This window comes from Neolamprologus multifasciatus, chromosome 15 (assembly GCF_963576455.1).
Source record: "Neolamprologus multifasciatus chromosome 15, fNeoMul1.2, whole genome shotgun sequence".
In the NCBI taxonomy this organism is placed as follows: domain Eukaryota; kingdom Metazoa; phylum Chordata; class Actinopteri; order Cichliformes; family Cichlidae; genus Neolamprologus; species Neolamprologus multifasciatus.
This window is the reverse complement of record NC_140453.1, coordinates 20,476,794-20,499,680: the sequence shown is the minus strand read 5'-3', so window position 1 is coordinate 20,499,680 and position 22,887 is coordinate 20,476,794. Positions and strand designations below refer to the sequence as shown.

The 22,887-nt window shown below is 39.2% G+C and overlaps 1 protein-coding gene across 5 annotated transcripts in view; it reads right to left on the bottom strand.

The window, feature by feature from the left end:
- Nucleotides 1-22,887, bottom strand: part of ncoa1 (nuclear receptor coactivator 1) — a 101,777-nt gene that overhangs the window by 37,500 nt on the left and 41,390 nt on the right. For all 5 annotated transcript variants that reach the window (XM_085133280.1, XM_085133282.1, XM_085133279.1 and 2 more), the window contains 5 exons: nt 15,155-15,260; nt 7,730-7,896; nt 6,489-6,586; nt 6,194-6,371; nt 1,730-1,909 (listed from right to left, as the gene is read on the bottom strand). In XM_085133280.1, the coding sequence (XP_084989406.1) occupies nt 1,730-1,909; nt 6,194-6,371; nt 6,489-6,586; nt 7,730-7,896; nt 15,155-15,243 (712 nt within the window). In that variant the 5' untranslated portion in view covers nt 15,244-15,260. The remainder of the gene's footprint in view (nt 1-1,729; nt 1,910-6,193; nt 6,372-6,488; nt 6,587-7,729; nt 7,897-15,154; nt 15,261-22,887) is intronic.

Below are 22,887 nucleotides of genomic sequence, written 5' to 3'. Positions count from 1 at the left end.
TGGGAAATTTTGACCGTCAGAAATATTATAATTCAGATCAGTACATTTACATATTTTTGTATCTATAAAAAGGAAGCTGACACACACAAGACTTTATCAAAGGTGTGAGCATCACAGCAGATGCCTTTGTGTCAAAGTAGCTGAAGATAAAACACAGAAAAACATGAAGGCGATTTTCCTGGCCTGGGATTTTATAAAAAATATTCTGCAGTACATCAAAAACAAAAGAAAACCATTAATCAACACATGAACATTACCTCTGAAGTTACAGCGGTTTTATTAGAGACACAGCTAAGCGTTTTGCATTTTGCATAATTCTAAAAAGTTTAAATTTGTTCAGTATTGAACGGCAGAAATTAGGTTTTCTTTTCGGAAGTATATAAAACGGGGGAAAAAAACCATCGGCCGACAGCGCTGTAAACAACGGTAGACTTGTGCGTAACAAGCAAGCGAATAATGCAGAAAGCAGTACAGAGAGAGAGAGAGAGAGAGAGAGAGAGAGAGAGAGAGAGAGAGAGAGAGAGAGAGAGAGAGAGAGAGAGAGCGAGAGAGAGGGCTGTGCATCGTGGTTGAAGCAAAACAGTAAAAGTAAGAGTGAATTCATGATGATGGTTCGGTCAATATTGTTTGGAGGGAGATAAAACTAACAGCTTTAGAATCAGCGCATAAAGGGCATGAACACAAAGCGCGGACCCGCCGACAGATCAGAATCAGCGAGCTGTCGGCTTTCAGCCCTGACCGTGTCCGCGCGGTCAGGTGAGAAAGGCAACATCTCACTGATTCTGATCCGCGGGTCCGCGCTTTGTGTTTAAGTCTTTGTGCAGAATCCGTGTTCCTGCTCTCATTTACTGTCTTAGCTGTTTGGTGGTTGTTGAAATTTTGTGATCTTTCACCTGAGATTCTGGCATTTCGGGCAAAATAAATTTATATTAAAAAATTGATTCAGGATTTTAATGAATGGATTTTACGTTATCCAAGCCAGAATCGATTTTAATCGATAAATCGATTATAAAAACCCACCCCTAGTAATAAGTTCCAAGTTTAAAGGCCGTTTCAGATAAACACAGATGTGCTAAGAAGGAAATACAAAATGCTCAAAGAACTGTGTCATGGGTGAACAATGTGGTGAGAGCCACAACTCTGTGCTGACAAGAACAGTAAAACCTCAGCCGAGGCTAAAGGCAAGGATCGTGGAAAGTCATGGGAACAGCAGGAGGATATTAGGATGTTACATGTAATAATAGCAGGCCCGCTGCTGTATGTTCTATATCACATGAGCCAAAGTCAAAGCAAAATCCCACCTGGGGCAAATCTGAAGCCAGCCAGACTTCCTATATGGCTATTGAGCTGTCATGTTCAGGCCTGTAAAACAGGCTTGGTAATACTTGTAGGCATATGTGAAGAAGAAAGTGATTCTTATTCCTCTGTGCGGCCCTGAATTTGACACCCTTGTTCAGCTGTCTTATATAACAATTCCTAAACACGCAAACTGATACCAGCCAGTCTGGTGAGCAAGTTCAAGATATTTTTTCTTCAAAGAATGGTGCAGAATGCACACATTGGTGCAATACCTAAATAGATTTATATTCAGCTGTTAACACTGAGTCAGTTCAAACCGTGATCATCGTAAGGCTATACTCTGATGAGTGCCTATTGATATTGGCTTTAAAAACTACAATCTACTGATTCAGTGTAGGAAATGGCTCATGGCTGTGTTGTACGTATGTACCATCTCCCTCCTCCTGCATGGTCCGTAGCTGAGACACGGTGAAACACTGCATGATCTCATACTGCTGCCGGGCCTCCAGGTTCTCCGAATCCACCTCGTCTGGTGGCCTCTTCAGCATGCGACAGTTAAAGGCGTGGCTGTTCCTGCGCCCAGATTCTTGCGGCCACGGGACACCATTTACTACAACAAAGAGAAAGTTAAATATTGATGAGGAAAGAGAAAATAAAAATAAGAAAATAAGTCCCATCATTTCCACCACTTCATGATAAAATCTCTTTACTAAACCTGGTACAAATCACCCTCAGGAATGCCATCCTTTTTTAATTTAGCACTAAAACTAGAGATGCAAATGCTCGTCTGATTTGCACAAAGTGCAGCAAAATAAATGCTGACACTGGGACGCTTTGATGCGTTTTGCACACATTTTAAAAATTAGACAATAGGGCATTTGCAAATACAAATCTGCTGCACACATTTGAAAGACAAGAAAATACTTTTTGCATCTATGCATTCATTCTTTCTTACACAAATATCACTCCTTTAATGAGATTTATGGTGAAAGGACAAAAAGACAACAGCTTAGATGAGAATGTCTGATCTTAATATCAGCATCATATTTTCCTCGTTTACAGGTTCATAACTAAGAACTATGGAGGTTTGTATCCGACACACTTGTGTGAAACAAGAAGATTTTGCTATTGAGGCTTTCGTGCAGAAAGACTCTTAACCCCAGCAGCTTCATACAGCACCAGGGGGTTGGGACATAATTTAATGTTGCACTCAATTAAAGCAGGGCTATCAATCTGCTATAACCCTAATTTTGAGGCACAGATGGAACAGCAGAGCTGTGCTGGCCTCTGCACATCTCGGCACAAATTAGTGGACACAAATGGACAGATGTCAGCGGATCTGGTGAAACAGTATCAAGTTAAAACATTTGCCTAGTACTTTTTAACTTGTTTAATAAATATATACTCCATAACTGCTTAACTTAGTCTATACCAGCAGTCACCCAGTGAGAGGGGGAACACCAGTTCATCACAGCTCTAACCAAACACCACTCACTCACTTTCACATTCAAAAACTCCCTTTTAACAGGAAGAAACCTCCAGCAGAACCAGACTTGGGGAGAGGCGGCGACTGATTGGGGGTTAGTGGATGAAGACACCGCAAAGATATTTCACACATTTCTGGGAAATTTTATAATCAGTTAACAGACAAATAAGCATGCCTTTAGACTGTGAGGGGAAAAACAAACTACAAAAACAAAACAAAATAAACAAACCAAAAAACCCACAAAATAAAATGGATAAAATTCAAAGCAAATGTAGCACTGAGGCTAAAACTGAGGATTTTCCTAGCATTGTAGAGGCACTGGCATCAAAACCCAGTGTAATCCACTGGGTTTTCAGTTCCTCAGATGCTGGAAGTGCATGGAAACTGCAATAAAATTAACTATCAACTATTAATGTGCTTTCTCAATGCACAAGGAATGCTCTATTTTTTTGCGTACTGCATGCCATTACTACGTAAGGTAAAAACTCGCCTTTCATAGTAACATACAGTGGGGCAAAAAAGTATTTAGTCAGCCACCGATTGTGCAAGTTCCCCCACTTAAAATGATGACAGAGGTCAGTAATTTGCACCAGAGGTACACTTCAACTGTGAGAGACAGAATGTGAAAAAAAAATCCATGAATTCACATGGTAGGATTTGTAAAGAATTTATTCGTAAATCAGGGTGGAAAATAAGTATTTGGTCACCTCAAACAAGGAAAATCCCTGGCTCTCACAGACCTGTAACGTCTTCTGTAAGAAGCTTTTCTGTCCCCCACTCGTTACCTGTATGAATGGCACCTGTTTGACCTCATCATCTGTATAAAAGACACCTGTCCACAGCCTCAACCAGTCAGACTCCAAACTCCGCCATGGCCAAGACCAAAGAGCTTTCGAAGGACACCAGGAAAAGAATTGTAGACCTGCACCAGACTGGGAAGAGTGAATCTACAATAGGCAAGCAGCTTGGTGTGAAAAAATCAACTGTGGGAGCAATCATCAGAAAATGGAAGACATACAAGACCACTGATAATCTCCCTCGATCTGGGGCTCCACGCAAGATCTCATCCCGTGGGGTCAAAATGATCATGAGAACGGTGAGCAAAGATCCCAGAACCACACGGGGGGACCTGGTGAATGACCTGCAGAGAGCTGGGACCAAAGTAACAAAGGTCACCATCAGTAACACACTACAACGGCAGGGAATCAAATCCCGCAGTGCCAGACGTGTTCCGCTGCTGAAGCCAGTGCATGTCCAGGCCCGTCTGAAGTTTGCCAGAGAGCACATGGATGATACAGCAGAGGATTGGGAGAATGTCATGTGGTCAGATGAAACCAAAGTAGAACTTTTTGGTATAAACTCAACTCGTCGTGTTTGGAGGAAGAAGAATACTGAGTTGCATCCCAAGAACACCATACCTACTGTGAAGCATGGGGGTGGAAACATCATGCTATGGGGCTGTTTTTCTGCCAAGGGGACAGGACGACTGATCCGTGTTAAGGACAGAATGAATGGGGCCAAGTATCGTGAGATTTTGAGCCAAAACCTCCTTCCATCAGTGAGAACTTTGAAGATGAAACGAGGCTGGGTCTTCCAACATGACAATGATCCAAAACACACCGCCCGGGCAACAAAGGAGTGGCTCCGTAAGAAGCATTTGAAAGTCCTGGAGTGGCCTAGCCAGTCTCCAGACCTCAACCCCATAGAAAATCTGTGGCGGGAGTTGAAAGTCCGTGTTGCTCGGCGACAGCCCCAAAACATCACTGCTCTTGAGAAGATCTGCATGGAGGAATGGGCCAAAATACCAGCTACTGTGTGTGCAAACCTGGTAAAGACCTATAGTAAACGTTTGACCTCTGTTATTGCCAACAAAGGTTATGTTACAAAGTATTGAGTTGTATTTGTGTTATTGACCAAATACTTATTTTCCACCCTGATTTACGAATAAATTCTTTACAAATCCTACCATGTGAATTCATGGATTTTTTTTTCACATTCTGTCTCTCACAGTTGAAGTGTACCTCTGGTGCAAATTACTGACCTCTGCCATCATTTTAAGTGGGGGAACTTGCACAATCGGTGGCTGACTAAATACTTTTTTGTTCATGAGTTCTTCATGAGTTTAAAACCACAAACCAATGAAGCTGGAAGAGCACAAATCTTTTCACAGCTTTAAATAAACTGATTATCTGTTTGAATCCCAAACTAGCTGTTACATTTGATACACAGTGAGGTAGATAAGTTACAGAAAGGAAACAAGGTGCAGCCAATTCAGGGCCAGTGTTTGTGGGAGAGGATAACTGCTTTGATGCAATTTTTGTAACTTTGCAAACATTTAAAAAGCACAAAAGCATTTTGTTCTGCTGCCTAATCAAAGATAAATCAATAATTTTGTGCTCCTTTTAACTAGTTTTAGCCTCTTACTTTATGTCTACTTAACTGATTCTTTCATACACGCAATTGTTTTCTGCTGCGGCGCTAAATCAGCGGTATCAACAGACAACTGAAAGGAAGAGCCAACAGCTAAAATATACTGTCAAAGAAGAAAAACTCAGTTTGAATCTGTTCTTCTCTCCTTCAGTTTTACTGTTCTGTGTCCATTTAGTAAATAACAATAATTTTAAATACAATATCAAAATTTATATTAATTTACAAAGGGCTGCAAATCTTTGTTAAGCAACACAAAGAAGAAGCACTAAAGGATTTAAGAATAAGCTAAATGTTGACAACCAACCTAAGATGGTAAAAATCCATCTGCTAAGTGTCTCTGTGAGTTTATTTTTCTTTAAAATCTGTTTCTGAGTAGAAAAAGAAGCACTGGAGTGCCTGGTGCCGAATTACAAGACCAATGGAAAATACAACAATTCAACCTTGTTGCCTAGTGCACTCTGTTATCTTTTGTCCTTAAATCCCCCTCATGTGGCCCCTACGTTTCCATTCTAATCTCTTCAAGGTTGGAGCTAAACACACACACACACACAAAAGAAAAAAATACACTGTCACAGAATAGAAAGTCTATGTTTCAATACTCTTCACCCACGCATGTGCCGCCTCTACACACTTTCCTCCCTTAACATAATTTGCAGCTTTGTGAGAAGCACTAAAACTCTGTTCATTTAAAATTTACACAGTTCATCCTCCTACCTCTCCTCACAGCTCTTTAAATTTGCCTTAGCTACAAAATCTTCTTTTAATAAACCAACTTAATCATTTGGATTTGAGTGCTGTGTAGAGATTCTTCAGCTTTTTTAACAGTGAGTTTTATTGCCTCCTTAATGGGTTTCATTGGCATGGAAATGGTGAAATTTAAAAATGCTGAAAAAGTGATTATTAAATATCCCTCAAAAACACTGCAGTCGCTGGCTGCAAACGCAGACGCTGCATTTAAAATCGATTCTGCTCACTCACCGAGGCTTTTAGGCAGCAGATTACGAACAAACTCGTTGTGGTCTCCCACGTGGAGGATGCTGTAGACGCTGGAGGCCATGAGCTCCTCCTGGGTGTATCCAAGGTAACTCGTCACGTTCTCAGAAACAAAGACGATGCGCCCCTCCCGGTTGACAACGAAGAAAAACCCATCAAGCGCCTTAACGGGAAGAACAGAGAGAGGGAAAACTAAACCAGATTTTCTGAACGTGTGTATTAGTTAGGAGTAAACAACATGTTAGGCACACAAACCAGGATTTTCTATGTATTGTTTTACCTCTAGCAGCATGGGCCCCAACGCCTCTTTCTCCACCAGTCCCTGGCTACTGGAGGAGATGTCGCTCTTCTGCACCTCATCATCTGGAGAAAGGAGGGCTGGGGGGGGGGGGGGGGGGGGTTTGGACCAAAGGGGCATTAAATATTTTGCAATACAGTTGTTTTTTGTTTTTTTTAAAAAGTGTAAAGCCTATTTTTAAAAACTAGTGTTGTCAGTGTTAATCGCGTTTAAATAATTAAGGCCATAACGTCATAATGAGTGATTCTGCATGGCGTCAACATGTTAACACACTGACGCCGTGCAGAACCACGCACGGGGCAATCCGCGGTAACTCGCTAACGGAGATTTGCCGCGTTAAGGTGGTTATGGCGTTAAAGTAATTTTAACAAGATTAACGCTGACAGCGCTATTAAAAACCCATACACGACGTTTGCTATGCTATAAAAAAAAAGGGGGTTTTAATGCCAACAGACATATTTGGTGCCTGCCAAAAAGCCCATTTTGAGTCTCAGCGATATTCATAGCACAATAAACACTGAGGTAAATATCACAGTTGTACCGTGTTATTCTAACAAGTGTAGCACATGTTCATGGATGGAATGAAAAAGGTTATTTTGTACGGCTACAATTTATTATCATACGGTTACTGTTTTGAAATAAAGAGCACTCTACATGTGTGCTGCACAGAGCAGACAGACTACTGGAAACCAAAGACAAAACAATATATCATATTATTTGAAAAAAGTTCAGCTTTAGACCACCAGAGTGGTTACATTTTCTAAACTCCTTTGACAAGCTTTTAAATCCCTGTTTGAGGGTAAAAGCTTGGTTTTACAGTTAAGGTTACAAAACCGGTTCAGGTCAGGGAGAAGGTGAAAGTTTATCAGATATTTTGATTCCAAGTCTTAGGAATGCACCGATGTCAATGAGTGGCCTCACAAAGGCAGCCAAGGCTTTCCTCCCCACATCTGTCGAGATAGGATAAGAATTTATGTTTTAACTGAAAACTTGAGGTGACAAATCTTACAGATGTGGAGGTTTATTTTTTGCATACCCTGGTTTACTCCTGCAAACCTTGTTTAAGCATTTACATAAAATGTTTTATGAATTTTTTGTTTACATTATAGTTACGCAGAAAATATATTAATATAATATCTTATTAATTTTTTATAAAGAAAATTAAAGAGCATAATATTTGACAGAAATTGTGGAGACACAGTACAGAAAACGTGTTTCCTCACCCTGCTCACGCCGTTTGATCTGCTGGATTTGGTCCACAGTGCTCTTGAGGATGTGGCACTTTTCGGGCTTAACGCTGAGACTGGCAATGTCGCCCATGTTGGATGACAACAGCTCCGCCAGCTCCTCGATGTAGCGGCACTCCAGCTCCCGTCTCCGCTTCTCCGCACTGCAGAAACAGACCCGACGAAGACTCAAAGTGAAGTTCACATTAAAACAGCTGTTTTTAAATCAGTACTACTTTTCTGGGTGATTTTTCAGTACTTATCTGGTTTTAAACTGATTCTCTAGCACTAATGAAACTATATTTGTTTTGATTTTGACATTTTTAACCATGAAAGCCGTGACATTTACTTTGAAGTGAGAAAGAAAAGCAGCAAAACCTGACATCCTTGAATCTAACATGTTAAAAATTAATCAAATCACTGTTTCTGCTCGGCAAAAGTTACATTTAAATTACACTGTACTTGAAGTACATTGTCCTGAACTAATCAATATGGCCAAGTGTTGGAAGGCTGGTGATATATTTAAATTGAATAAATAAAGTAGACTAAGTTTTGTTTATTTTTTGTTTGTGATATAGTTGTATGAAAGAGTTAGGATAGAAAGTGTTACACAAGTTATTTGAACGTTGCTATTTAAACTATTTTGTACATTTTGTAAAGCATCTTGTACCTCTGCTTTATTGCTGTTGATGCCAAAGAAACATATACATCAATACATACATCTACATTCAGGTGATTTTAGACCTTGTGATTATTATATTTTTAATGTTTTTCCTCCCTCTGTTAAAAAAAATGCTGTTGCTATTTAAGCCCTTGTAAATACGACATTTGACATTTTTGTAATTTTCAATTAATGCAGATTAAAATAAAATTAGCTTAAATTGAATCTGAATCATGCTTTCAGCTCTGACCTTTGGTTTCACAGTGTTAATATATTTGTAATTAGAGGTGGGATTTTATAATCGATTTATCGATTAAAATCGATTCTGGCTTGGATAACGTAAAATCAATTCATTAAAATTCTGAATCGATTTTTTAATATAAATTTATTTTGCCCGAAATGCCAGAATCTCAGGTTAAACCTCAAAAAATTTCAACAACCACCAAACAGCTAAGACAGTAAATGAGAGCAGGAACACGGATTCTGCACAAAGACTTAAACACACCCGCGGATCAGAATCAGTTAGATGTCGCCTTTCTCAGCTGACGGTCGGGGCTGAAAGCCGACAGATTCTGATTCTGATCTGTCGGCGGGTCCGCGCTTTGTGTTCACGCCCTTTATGCGCTGATTCTAAAGCTGTTAGTTTGATGTCTCTCCAAACAATATTGACCGAACCAGCAGCAAAAGAAGATCCAAACTACGCTTCACATAAACATCGTCATGTATTCACTCTGACTTTGAGTGTTTTGCTTTGACCACGATGCACAGCCCTCTCTCTCCCTCTGTACTTCAAGAACAGTTTCCCGTCTAAAAATCTGTTTTCTGCATTATTCGCTTGCTTGTTACGCACAAGTCTACCGTTGTTTACAGCGCTGTCGGCTGCTGTTTTTTTTTCCTTTTACTTACTTCCGAAAAGAAAACCTAATTTCTGCCGTTCAATACTGAACAAATTTAAACTTTTTAAAATTATGCAAAATGCAAAACGCCGTGTCTCTAATAAAACCGCTGTAACTTCAGAGGTAACGTTCATAAATTGATGGTTTTCTTTAGTTTTTGATGTACTGCAAAATATTTTTATAAAATCCCAGAACAGGAAAATCACCTTCATGTTTTTCTGTGTTTTATCCTCAGCTACTTTGACACAAAGGCATCTGCTGTGATGTTCACACCTTGATAAAGTCTTGCGTGTGTCAGCTTCCTTTTTATAGATACAAAAATATGTAAATGTACTGATCTGAATTATAATATTTCTGACTGTCAAAATTTCCCAGATTCAAATCTAATTAAATCGAATCGTGGATCGAATCAATTCAGGACCTTGTGAATCGGAATTGAATCGATTCTAGAAATCAGTGACGATACCCAGCCCTATTTGTAATCCATTATACCATGGTGTTGCTTTTTTGCAATCAAATTGATTTATTTATACTTTTTAACCCTGCTTACTTAGAAAAAAAGATTGTTTTTTTTTAAAACAACAGCCAGTTAAATTTAAGTAAATGGTTATAGGTTAAACTGTGAAAGTAAATTCATGATCCTCTTTTTTCCTGCATTGGCTTTTTATCCACCTGTGGCATTTTTCTATAATATTGAAATTGGACAAAAATCAAAAGAAAATAAATAAATTAAGATTCTTCTCTTTTAACCTTTTGCGCAGCCTGGTGTTTAAATTTATTCTTGAGTTCCAGTGATTTCATTTCTAATGGACGAGAAACAGCAAGGTATGTGGCAGCAAGAAGAGTGTATATGTGACTGTGCGTATGTGAAACGACAACAGCAAAAGTAGGTCAGTGCATTGGCCAGCCAGAAAACACAGGCGTGGTGACCAAGGGAAGGGTGAGGAGGGGGAGGACGCTGCTGTGTGAAATGAGCAGGTCAGTGGATGAGTGTAGCTGCTGGAGAAATGCTAGCTGGGCTGTTACATCACCTATCGGCCTTATAGATTTACACATACAGTACATTGAGAACTTTCACTCCTACACGCCCCACTTAAACTTTTACTGACCTAAAGTCGAATCTATACTTTAAACTTTATCTCAGGTTTCTAATTACTTCTATTTAATTAGGGCTTTTTGTTCAAATTTACTTTGTTTGGAGTAGCAAAAATGTTTGGTATATAACTTGGTATCTTGGTATATACATATACAAATATACATGTATATTGTTTTTTACATTTATATCTTTATAGTGATTCGTTTTTCCTTCGGGAGTATATAGACATAAATCACTTTAATATCATTAACAAATAAATAAAAATTGTGATAAAGAAATTAAAACAACAAAATATTTGGCACAGGGAAGTCAGTACTTGACAGGCTGTCTGTGGGATGTTATTTCACTTTTTGTTGCCGATGTTTAATCACTGACACCGCGATCACACTGGCCTAGAGACCGGTTGGTGATCCCCTGGCAACCTCCAGTTGTTAGTGACAAATGTGGGTTCCTCAACCACTTCGATGTTGCTAGGTGAAACTGGTCGCAAACATAGCGCTGCACCGAAAACCTTCTTGTGCTCGCTTTGGTTGCTAACAGATTGCTCTGGTTACTGGAGTTTGGTGGACCACACCAAGTTGTCTGCAATACAAATTTCACTGATTACTACGAATTAGAGATGGACCGATCCGATATTACGCATCGGTCCGATACTGACCTAAATTACTGGATCGGATATCGAAGAGAAATAAAAAATGTAATCCGATCCATTAAATATCACAAAATCATTTAACAAAACATGCGACATGGCATAACTCAGCTCATAACCTTAGCACGTCGGAGCAGCATGCGTCACGTGATAGAGTGGGTGTGGCGTGCGAGACCTGTCGGTGGTCTGGTTGAGCAGATGGAGCCTCGCTACGAAACCGGCATTTCATCTCCGAGAAAGTTATCCCAGAGAAGGAAAGCAAGTGTGTAAGTTCATCTCTGAATGTTTGTAAAGCATTCACACATCAAGCTTAACAACTAATATATGCAGTGACTGCCTCTTCTTCTCTCCCCCTCCCTTCCTGTTGCTACTTCAATCATGAAGCTGATCAATGATCAGCTGATCGGCTTTTCTGTCACAACTCCCGTCTCTCTTGTTTGTTTATCGCTCACTTTGCACCAGAAAGAAGAAACCAGCAGATAAACAACAGCAGCATGTTTAAGCTTGATAAGCTGTTGTTAGAATGTATTACTTTCTACACCAGGATCCTTTTCTATGTAGCTGACAGCTGGTAACTGTGCAGGGGCGGATCTAGCAAAGTTTTTCTAGAGGGGCCAGGTAGGGTATTAATAGGGAAAGGGGGGCACAAAGAAATACTTTTCTTTCTAATTGTCATGTCTGGCTTTTAATAAATAATTATCTGAATCTTACAACCAAAGTCTTCATCTGATGTAAAATGTATAGAAATCCATTATTGTATATAGGAACTATAGGGCGATTGTGGCTCAAGAGTTGGGAGTTCGCCTTGTAATCGGAAGGTTGCCGGTTCGAGCTCGGACAGTCTCGGTCGTTGTGTCCTTGGGCAAGACACTTCACCCACTGCCTACTGGTGTTGGCCAGAAGGGCCGATGGCGCGATATGGCAGCCTCGCTTCTGTCAGTCTGCCCCAGGGCAGCTGTGGCTACAACTGTAGCTTGCCTTCACCAGTGTGTGAATGTGTGGATGACTGGATGTGTAAAGCGCTTTGGGGTCCCTAGGCGGGACTAGTAAAAGCGCTATACAAATACAGGCTATTTACCATTTATATATTAACTCTAATATATACCCTGGTAAGCTACAGTACTTTTTCCTTTGGTAACCATTTGTGCAGTATGTAATTCTGTTGAAGAAAGATGTTGAATGTATTTAAATATGTAGAAAAATAATTGATTTCTGTGCATTTGTTTTACACGTGCATTAAATTAAAGTAGATTGCGCCGATTAAGCATTATCAGGCGGAGGGTGGGGGGTGGTTTCCTTTTGTTTTTGCTGGGAGTTTGCAACCCTATTAGTAAGGTTGTTTAATATTTCTGCTAAGTACTGTTTAGAATACCAGAATAGGTTGGATGGTGTAGGTAAATTAAATTGTATTAATTAATTAATTAAATTGTAAATTAGATTGATCAGTATTGCTGAACTATGAAATATTTTGGGTGCAGTGTATTTTTTGCATACAGGTATAACAGAATAGTTTTAGTGTTTGTTTTTTTAAAACCTGAGTATGAACTTTAGCAAGATACTAAAATAAACAAATAGTTTTGTTGATTATAAAATGAACTATATCGGATTCATATCGGTATTGGCAAATATCCAAATTTATGATATCGGTATCGGACATAAAAAAGTGGTATCTCCAGTAACCACTTGGTTGGGGAACAGACATTCATCCCTAGCAAACTGCCTCCAAAAACTAAGTTAGTTCATGAAATCCTTCTTCATGCTTTGAACACAAATTTCACCAAACTATTTGTATGTCCCGTAACATGTTTTTTCATCACATGTACCAATTTGGTGTTCATGTTTACAAAATGAATATGTTATACTTTTAAAAAGCAAGAAACCTCTAACCTCCACATTAAAAGTTAGAGAGACTGATTGTGAAGCAAATCATTTTGCTGCTGACATCATATTTTCAGCCATGATTTGTATTATTTTTAATATCTTAATAATTAAAAATACTTTACTTGGTTACAGTTACACATTAAAAATAGCTTTGCATTAGTAAAGGTTGGTCGGGTTATAATACAACAGTTAGTACTTGTCTAAAAGCTCTATTTCCTGACTATAGTCACATATCCTCACTGATGAGTCTGGACAACATATGTGCTGCAGACACAAAAATACACTTTCTTTTAAAGCACACTACAAAAAAAACACAGAACATTTCATGTCTACGACATGATATAATCAAAGCAAAGCAGAATAAAACACTATTTTGCCTTGAGTAAAACGTTATATTTCTCTCATCTGGAGTTGTCTAATCCCACAGTGACAGCCCAGCTGACCAAAACTGAGCAAAAACAAGTCATCAGTAAGCATGCTCGCCATGTACAGCCAAGGCAATGATTGCGTTACCTGATTTATGGGGGGGAAAACTGCATTTAAATGCAAAACAGAGAAACAAAAATTATATCCCTGGCCAAAATTGGGCAGACTTAGAAATAAAGTGCTATTTTAAGTACTTTTAGTACATTTTTTAAATGGTATTGTCTTTAAATAATAATAAAAATTTCAAAATAAAGTGCAGTTTTTCTTCTATAAACATTAGGCAGAAACATAAAAGGTTATTTGAACAGCTTCACCTTTAAACTCTGAGTAATCTTAGCCAACATTATTTTGTACATTAGGCTAAAACGGTGTGATCATCAAACATTTTAGTGCAAAAATAAACCCATTGGACTCACAATAACTCCATTCTTACTTACAGTCCGTCTCTTTCAGGCAGTTACTTAGACAAACTAGCCTGTTCACATTTCAGAGCTCAAGGCAGCTCTATTTTTTGTTACTATGTGACCTGCAAGTCTGCAACAGTCTCTCACATGAGACAGACGTGGCCGGACTAATCAAATACTTGCAGGCCAGGACAGACAGCTGTGGGTCGGTCCCTGCTCGACTGGACCACTACTGCAGCGGGCAGTCTGCCTCCCTGATGGTGGATTCTGCTCTGTAAAAACTCAGGGCCCTGTTACACAGGGTTTCCTCATCTAAATCTGTAGCACATTTTCTAAACCCCTATCTTCTACCACTGCTAGTGGTCTACAGTCCAGAGCAATCCATTTTGCGAGACAATCTGTAAGTTTGTCCGATGCTGACTTAGTAATTTTGGTCCTGAGCCAGTCATTTCATCAAGTTTGGATTGTCAAACTGGGACTGCTAGCACTAACAGCTCTTAGTTTCTGTGCTCGCTGCAACATGTTTTGCATTTAGATGGTACTGTATGGCTGAAGTGCTGCGGTGGTATGCAAACTCCTTTTTGAACAGTTTGCACAAAACCACGCTTTTATCAAGACTTCTGCTAGGTAGTCTTTTAAAATTAAATTTAAATTAAATGAGTCCTAACAACGCACTTTCTTCAGATTCTTCCATTTTTGTAGCTGTGTGCATCAGTGTAATCGGTATACCAGGAAGTCATGCATTGACAAAAGTTCCCCTTTGCTTGGAATTCAAAGTGCAATTAAATGCATTAATGTTTTTATAACGCGTTATTTTTTTAAAATTCATTAATCGCAATTAATGCATTAAATTCCCGCCCTCATTTAGTTATGATTATAAATTAAGCCCCTGCTAACAAAGTTGATTAAAAAAAAAATTGCTAGCTCTTTGTGCAGGTGCCAAAATTCCTCTGTGTAGGAAAAACCCTTTTTGCTGCCACCTCATCAATACTGCAGCTCAAGTAAAAGCAATGTGATAACATTTCTGTATCAATATTTTGCAACGCTTCATGTAGTCTGCTATAAATGTAACTTCTGATGTGATAATGAAAATAAAGTAATGACGAAATTATGAGTTCGATTTTATCTTGTGATCTCATCAGTTGAATTTCACTGATCAGTCAGTTTTTGGCAATTCATTTAATGGTTTAACACATTTTAATGCAAACATCATTTGCTTACATGTATTTTACGACATAATTTCACGAGCTTAGACGTTTATAACCTTACTGATAAAAAAGCTAGGTTGATAATTGTTTTTATTACTCATCTTTTGGCTGATCATGAACCAATAAAGATTCACAGTATCTCCGGCTCTATCCGTGTAATGTTTGTCAGTGTTGTAAAAAAAGGCATGCAGCCGGTCTTACCTTTGCCCTGACGTGTCGCATGGCGAGCCCTTCCTCTTGCGTAACTCTGGCGTGGCAGGGTCCAGAGGGCTTTCCCCTACTGCACTCATTTTCAGCTTTAACTGACCTGCGGGGGTGGGAAACACATGGTAAAAAGAAGTGTCAGGAACAAAATGAGAGCAGCCATTAATGTAAATCCCACAGCTTTTTCCCCTCTAGATCCATTCCCACAAACCAGTGCAGATAAAAGAGCACAGGAAAGCCACAGATTTTGTAAAGACTTTGGACAACTATTTCTTTAAATTCCTACTGTCAGGCAGAGCTAACCACACATGCACAAAATCCAAGGCCACACTGAATCTCCTCGGTCAGACAAGACCGACTCTGCTGTTTTGTTTTTCCTTGTAAAACAAATTCCCAATTAAAACAAAAGTCAATAACACTATCAAACACTACTGTAATAATCCAAATAATCACATGGCACTCTGATTGTGTGTATTTCTGTCAACACCATCATCAATCAACATGATCAGCAATTTAATTACACGATTGTAATTTTTTCTCACAGTCATTACACAAGTTTACCCCTTTTACACAGGTGCATCTTCTTTAATATTTGTCCTGACCAGTCCTTTTTTAAAATCACCTTCACCTGCAGTTTTCTACCAACCTCTGAATACAGTCCAAGAAGAGTATTTTGTGCTGAGAACATTTTAATTCACTATTAATGCTGAGTGGCTAATATTAGGCTAACCTACATGTTTCAACTGATAAGCCATGTATGAGGTTGACAAATGAGTTACATGTCACTTTCATCCTTTACTCTTCCAAATGATCCGGACACCCTGCCCTACATATTGTAGTCTTGAATTATTATTTACAACAGTGTGGACCAACCAGTAAACAATAATGAGAGTCTATGACTGACTGAGAGTTCTTCCAGGTGACAAATTTAGCAACAATTATTCCAATTTGTGAGCAATCAAACTAATTTAAATACTGCTGAAATGTGTAGCACATTGAGTCGTACATCTTCTTTGCATGTTAAAGTCCTTGAGCTGGCAGCCACTTTCTGTACTGGAGTTTTTACAGCCAATGTGCAGCCATTTCTCACAATAAGTTCTGCAGTTTCAATAAGTTTCCCACTGGCACTATAAGCTCTCAGAAACAAGTTAACTAGTGTTGAATATCAATTAAATACAAATAAGTAGTTTAACTGCAACATTATGCTATATTTCATCATCTAGTGGACGTCCAAGCGACATCTGGCTTTTCCCATTCATAGTTTACCTACTATTACATAGCATCTCACAAGTACTACAAGAAATACACTGTAATATGCAAATGCAATTGATATGATAATTTTTGTACAGAGATTGCTGACTGCTTACAAACAACGGAAATCTTTTCAATTTCTGTAGCCTGTATTCATAGGACAGTTCAGAGTAGACAGGAAAGCGGGAAGAGGATGTGTAGAGTGACCAGGTAAGCTACAGCGGCGCCTCGGGATTTCTAAAAGGAAGGTGAGACATAAACATGAATAAAAGCCTTTCAACTACTTATGGGAAACTTCTTTTTCTTTAAAATTTACATTCAAGCGTTGTGACTGAAAGAAAAATCTGTACACATACACACAACCTCTTTAGCCCACTGAAAAACAGGCTGCCATTGTCACAAGTATTGGGTGCCGCTGCAAGTCCATGCTGCTCACGGGATGCTAATCCTTCCTGACTAGCACTGTTTACATTTCACCTCAAATCACCCCGCTCTGCCTCCGCCTTCCTTGTAGTGCTAACCCACAGCACTTAAAAAACATCCATCCACAACAGTGAGAAATGAGAGCACTGCAGCACATTAGCACCCAATAAAAACACAATTCAGCCCAGTTTCAGAGTCAGAGATTAGTATGTATTTAATATAAGAGCCTGAGCTGCAAGTATGATATATAATTTATTCTTTTTTATGTTGCAAATGTGTTAATTCTGGCTATATTTTAAGGAAAAAACACCTATAACAGACACAGGTCTCGCAAAATCGCTAGCCCGACGTCCCGGGGCTAGCGATTTTTCCAGTCGGGCTACCAAACTCTATCTCTGCCCTGCCCGTCGGGCTATCATAGGAAGGAAAAATATATGTCAATGCTTTTGCATTCTTTCGGAAATGTAGCTGGGTAATTATGTCATTGGCATCGGTGAGCCACTGTCAATATGTGACATATTGAAATCGCGTGAATTTGCGCTTGTTTTTTGCTTTCACTTTGCAATCGCGCGAACTGTGTATAGAGAGCGACAGCACTGATTGGTGAGTGACAATTAATTGCACACCAATTCCTCTGACATCATCTTATCAATCGTTAGCTTACTATGCAAACATGACAAGTGAAATCTCCCGCAGCAAGCTTAAACATGTGAGAGGTTGATCGCGCAGAGAATCGCTGAGCGTTATGTGAGTGCGTGTGTAAAAGCAGCAGGATATATATTTTAGTTCTGCTGAGCCAAATAAGACAGGTCAGGGTGAAGAAGTGACAGCCAAAGAAAAGCTTACCACAAGACGTTAAAGTTATGACAAATCAGACTATAAGGCAAAAAGAAAGTGCAGCTTTATGGTTTCATGGACAAAAGAATTTCTGTGGCTGCAATATGACGAGCTAAATAACCAGGGCTGCACATAAGTGGTCCGCAGGTGCGCATTCGCTGTCAAAATAAAAAACGCGCACAAGATAAGAAGTTGCAACGCGTGTTTGCGTACATAGGATTTTCTGGAGGAGGACAGACATTTGTTTAGAACTCTTAAAGATGTTGAAGAAGCAAGCTCCTTTAAGCAATTACTTTGGTGTTCCTCCACCTCCAAAGAAATGTCAGGAGTCCAAACCACAAAAGAAGCGCGTATTCTCGGAAAAGTGGTTGCAGGAGGTGAGCTGGCTTCAAACAAATGAAGAACGCACAGAGATGTGGTGCAGAATGTGCCGTGAAAATCCCACTCTAGTGGACAAAAACAGTGCCTTTTATATAGACGCAAACTCGCATTGCAACTTCTTATCTGGTGCGCGTCTTTTATTTTGACAGCGAATGCGCACATGCGGACCACTTATGTGCACCCGTGTAAATAACATAATGTTCTGCCGGGTGTGTTGTTGGTTTTCCCTCGATTTCTGAGTCGACAAGCGCCTTTCTTACTGGGACCAATAATTTTAAGAAAGGCCCCCATTAGAACCCATGAGAAATGCAGGAAATGCATTACTGCTCAGTCTGCAATATCTTTTCCGGAACAAACACCAATTGCAAATAACATACTAAAGATAAACCTGAAAAATCTGTTTAGAACAGCGTACTATGTTGCAAAGAGTAAACTACCACTGGCAAAATTTAGCAGTCTTTGCAAACTTCAAAAAGCAAATGGCCTAGATCTTGGTTCCACTTGCCTCTTACCCGTGACTTCAGTGGAAATTTCAAATTCAGGATCTGACACAGACTGATTCATGTTCTACAGTTCTTACAAGTTCATAGAAATTTCTGTTCAATTAGAACCAAGTATTTGAGTTGATGATTGTAATTTTTATACAATGTTGTAATTTGTGTTTCAACTATTTTTTGATTAATGTTTTGTTTCCGTTACAATATTATACTTTAATGTATAATATTGTAACGGAAACAAAACATCAATCAAAAAATTGCTCTTTTTTATTCGGGCTACTTAAATTTATTTTGGGCAACCAAAAACTGAAGAGTCCCTGCCCGAAGGGCTACCAGGGATTTTGAAATTTTGCGAGCCCTGAGACACATCAGGTGATATTAATGGCCCGACTGGATTCTAGGAATAAAAATAAGAGTTAAAAAGACATTTTTACGTAGCCAACATCTTTTTTTGCCTACCAAATATCTAAAAAAAAAAAAAATGTTAATGCTTTAGTCAACCCTTAACTTGGTATATGTTCATAAAAATGCCAGCGGTACTAATTTCATTTGTCAGATAAAAGAGTAATAATATTTAGTTTGATATCAACGTGCCTCCAAAGGCATCAAATATTGACTAATTTTAAATGTATGTTTTTTTTAATTTATTTATCTTTTGTAACTTAACCTTGAAAATTAACGTTTGCACTTACAGACTGATGGACTGTTTCACCTGTAATGTTAAGTGTAAGAGAAAGAGGATCCATCTTTTCAGAGTGACCTTCCCATCATAACACTCATCATTTATGATGGTTAACAAGCTCAGGTAAAGCCGGTACGTTTCTAGGAACGCATCTACAAATTTACAGTTCACGGTCAGAAAGAGAACACCAGGTGCAGTGATTATGTCTGATAATGTACCAAGCAAGCAACACCAAATGCATCTGCCGAACGCCCTGTACTCACTCGCCTTATAGATAGGTTTAATTTATCAGTCTACGACAAGAGGACGCTTTATGCTTTCTGTTTTGTACCATGAAAACAACCACTTATACTTTTTCTCAGAATGATTCAAAAGGAGTTTGTGAAGCCCATTGGCTAGGCACAACCAGATTTGCAGGCCTGAGTATATCGGTCAGTTATTTTTAACCAATTTTGTATGTATTTTTTGTTTATCTGTCAGAGAACAGCGTCATTTCAGTCCTAGTTTGAACGTTTAATTGCTGCTAACCAGCAAGCAAAAGAAATTGCAGTCACAAGTCTGTGCCAACTGGTTGGTTCAGCTCTTTATCTCATTCAGGTGCTCCACTGAGACTAAGGGCAGGTATTGCACTTATATACATTTAAGTCACTTACAATGTGTACACAGTTCCAGCAATCTAATAATGGCCAAACCAGTGGGCACCAGTGTGGAACGACAGGCCTGAAGCGTTGCAGAGATGGATGGGCATCCGACCAGGGCAACACTGCTTTATTCTCTTTGTTTGAGGCTACAAGCTGCCTTTGTTCCTTTAGTTTCAGACTAAAGCACCAGTAAAGTTAACGTTAATCCTCAAGATTAACCTGTTTGTAAGTGTTTGGCTGGACAGAGCCTATGAAGAGGGCTTTTCAACCTACACAAACACGTCTAAAAACCTAACAGCGTAGCTTGACGTGAATGATGCCATGCACATGTCAAACCCTGGTTGAAAAGTGGTCCTGAACACAAAAGGAAGTGATACCAGAAGCATATTTGAGAATGCTTCAAATGTAAGAAGGCCACTGCAATGTAAAGTCACTAAGCTTATTTTGTGCACCACCCCTGTACTCCCTCTTGCATACATTACTGTACTTGGAAAGAGGTGATGCTGGTGGGTTATTAAGTTATAAGTAACTGGTAAAAAAAAATTAAACGCTAATGTCTATCGTTACCAAACTATGTGTCAAACAGTAACACATACGAGTCGATTCTCCATTACAGTCTTGGTGTGCTTGTAGGGCTCGTTTCTGACTGCGTCTTCTCAGCCGAAAGAGCTGACGCGGTGAAGCAACAAGAGCATCTTCGATAGAGAGCTAATTATTTCAAGTGACTCATATGCCCCTTCAGTCCGATTCTGGGTTCTGCTGATCAATGGAAACAAAAGTAAGGGGTCTGAGCGTAACATTTACTGATAATAAAGTTTGAGCATCAAAATTTAGTAAGACCCCTAGCATTTGGAGACCCCTGTGAGAAAATAACAAAGGAGGAAGGGGCTGGGAAATGGTCTTCAAACAGAGGAAAAACGTGGGACACCAACATGGTACTGTAATAACTAAACAAGCTGAACAGGACATGTATCCTCAGATGAGGCCATGGCCATTTCAAATGTTCTGAAGTTCAGCAACCAATTTTAAAGGTTTAAAAAAATAAAATAAAATCCCCCTGTTATGAGGATGTAAGTGCTCTACCTAGGGAAAAATATCAATATCCAGTTTTTACGCAATTTACACCCAGTTAAGTGTGAATTTTCACACTTTTCACACTTCACTCACCAACACGCTTATATAAACAAACAAAAGAATCCATCGACTACCATCCCTGCGAAATATTGCAAATATTCGTTATTAAGCATGACTACAAAGGATTTAAAGCAAACGAAAGACCTTCAGCACAAAGTTTTCATTCTTCGCACCCACATGGCTGTCTTTAAGCAAGGTTTGTCTGTGGACAACCAGTCAAGGCAGATAAAACCGCTTTGTTTGTGCTCGGGTAAATCTCACATCAGAGCGCTTTACACAGTTGTCTATGTTCTGCATATTTGCTGTATAAGGAGAGGATGTGACACTCAAGCAACAGAGTGTAAGAATTGTTATTTCCTGCGAGAAAAAAAAAAGCTTTTACAGCAAAGATGGCAAACTTTTAGCGTAAAAAAATAAATTAAATATGACTGTTTATATCTGCCTTAATAAGTGTCTGGAGGCGTTTCAGGATCCTGGTGAAACTTGACTCTAAAAGACGAGCGGCTTCTTTGTCCCTGGCTGCCCGATTACCATCTGAAATGCAGACTGGAGCATCTGCCAATGATCTGAATGCAAGTGTAGACTGTATATAAAAGATGGATATGGTCACCCAGACTTTGGAGTTCACATTGTGAACTTTTAAGGGTGTTTTGGCCCTAGTTGCATAGGCTTTTTGGAGCCAGAAGTTACAGTACTTGGATGAAATGAGGGAGTTTTAAGCTATGAGCAAGTGCTGCACCCATAGATGTTACAACAGCTACACCCCAGCATAGGTACCTCCTAATTAGTGTTAAGAATTAGAATTTACTCCAAAAATCTCCAGCACAAGCACAGTGGGCCCATAAAATTCAATTACTACAATTAACAAATATGACCCCAAGCAGACACCTATCAGCTACAGCTGCCTGTGCCAGAACAGTGCCAACTGTTACCCCCAAGTACTATTATAAAACAACCCACACTTTTGTATTAAGGAGGGCTAAGCTATTTACTGAGGCCAAAACTGTTTCTGTTCATTTTAAATGTTTATTTTTAATTTTCTGTAGCTTTATAATGTAAAATGGCATAATTGAACATGGCTCATTTTTGGAACCAGACTCAAGTGGCCATTAGTGGAACTGCAGTTTTGGTGCTTCATATGAAAGTTTTGGGGGAATCTTTAAATTGGAGCTACAAACAACATCCCGTACTACACTCCGACCCTTTAAGCCGCATGAGAGTCTGCATACTACAACAAATACTGTGAGAAGTGACACATGATATACAACAAAACCACACTTTGACTAATACCTTAATCCATTCATGCCTTAATCCAACCCTTTAAATAAAATTCAAAGTTCAAACAAAAACTCCACAATTATGATACTCGCTACCTGAACCCCCTTCAGTCATATTTGCGGACTCAGTTTCAAAACTGTCACAACACTCCGTGCTTCTACTGCATACACCATTTTCCAATCACTGAAATGAAATGACAAAAAGTTAAGTGCACTTATTCATATACTCTGATACGTTTAAGTCAAAAGTTAGGCACTCTAGTGCCAGCTGGTGTGAAAAAGTTAGTTTGGAGTCCACAACCCAGCCCTACATTAACAGGCAGTCACACTATGAAAGCTAACACAGTTCAAGTTAGTGGTTAAAATATGAATCCTCTCGCTAATGTGGCCCTACGATGAAACGGTCAGGTCCGTGATGAGAAATTCAAGTGCTCTCCTTTAACCTTCTATTTTCTCCACTCCACATACATTTATACAATTATGGAATTTGTGCAGCAGGATTCACATATCGTTGTCTTCTCTCCTTTTTTGAAAAAAGGAAAGAAAAAAAACTAAACACAGCAGATTAAACAGTCTGCTATATTACTACCCTTAACTGCCCCTTTTG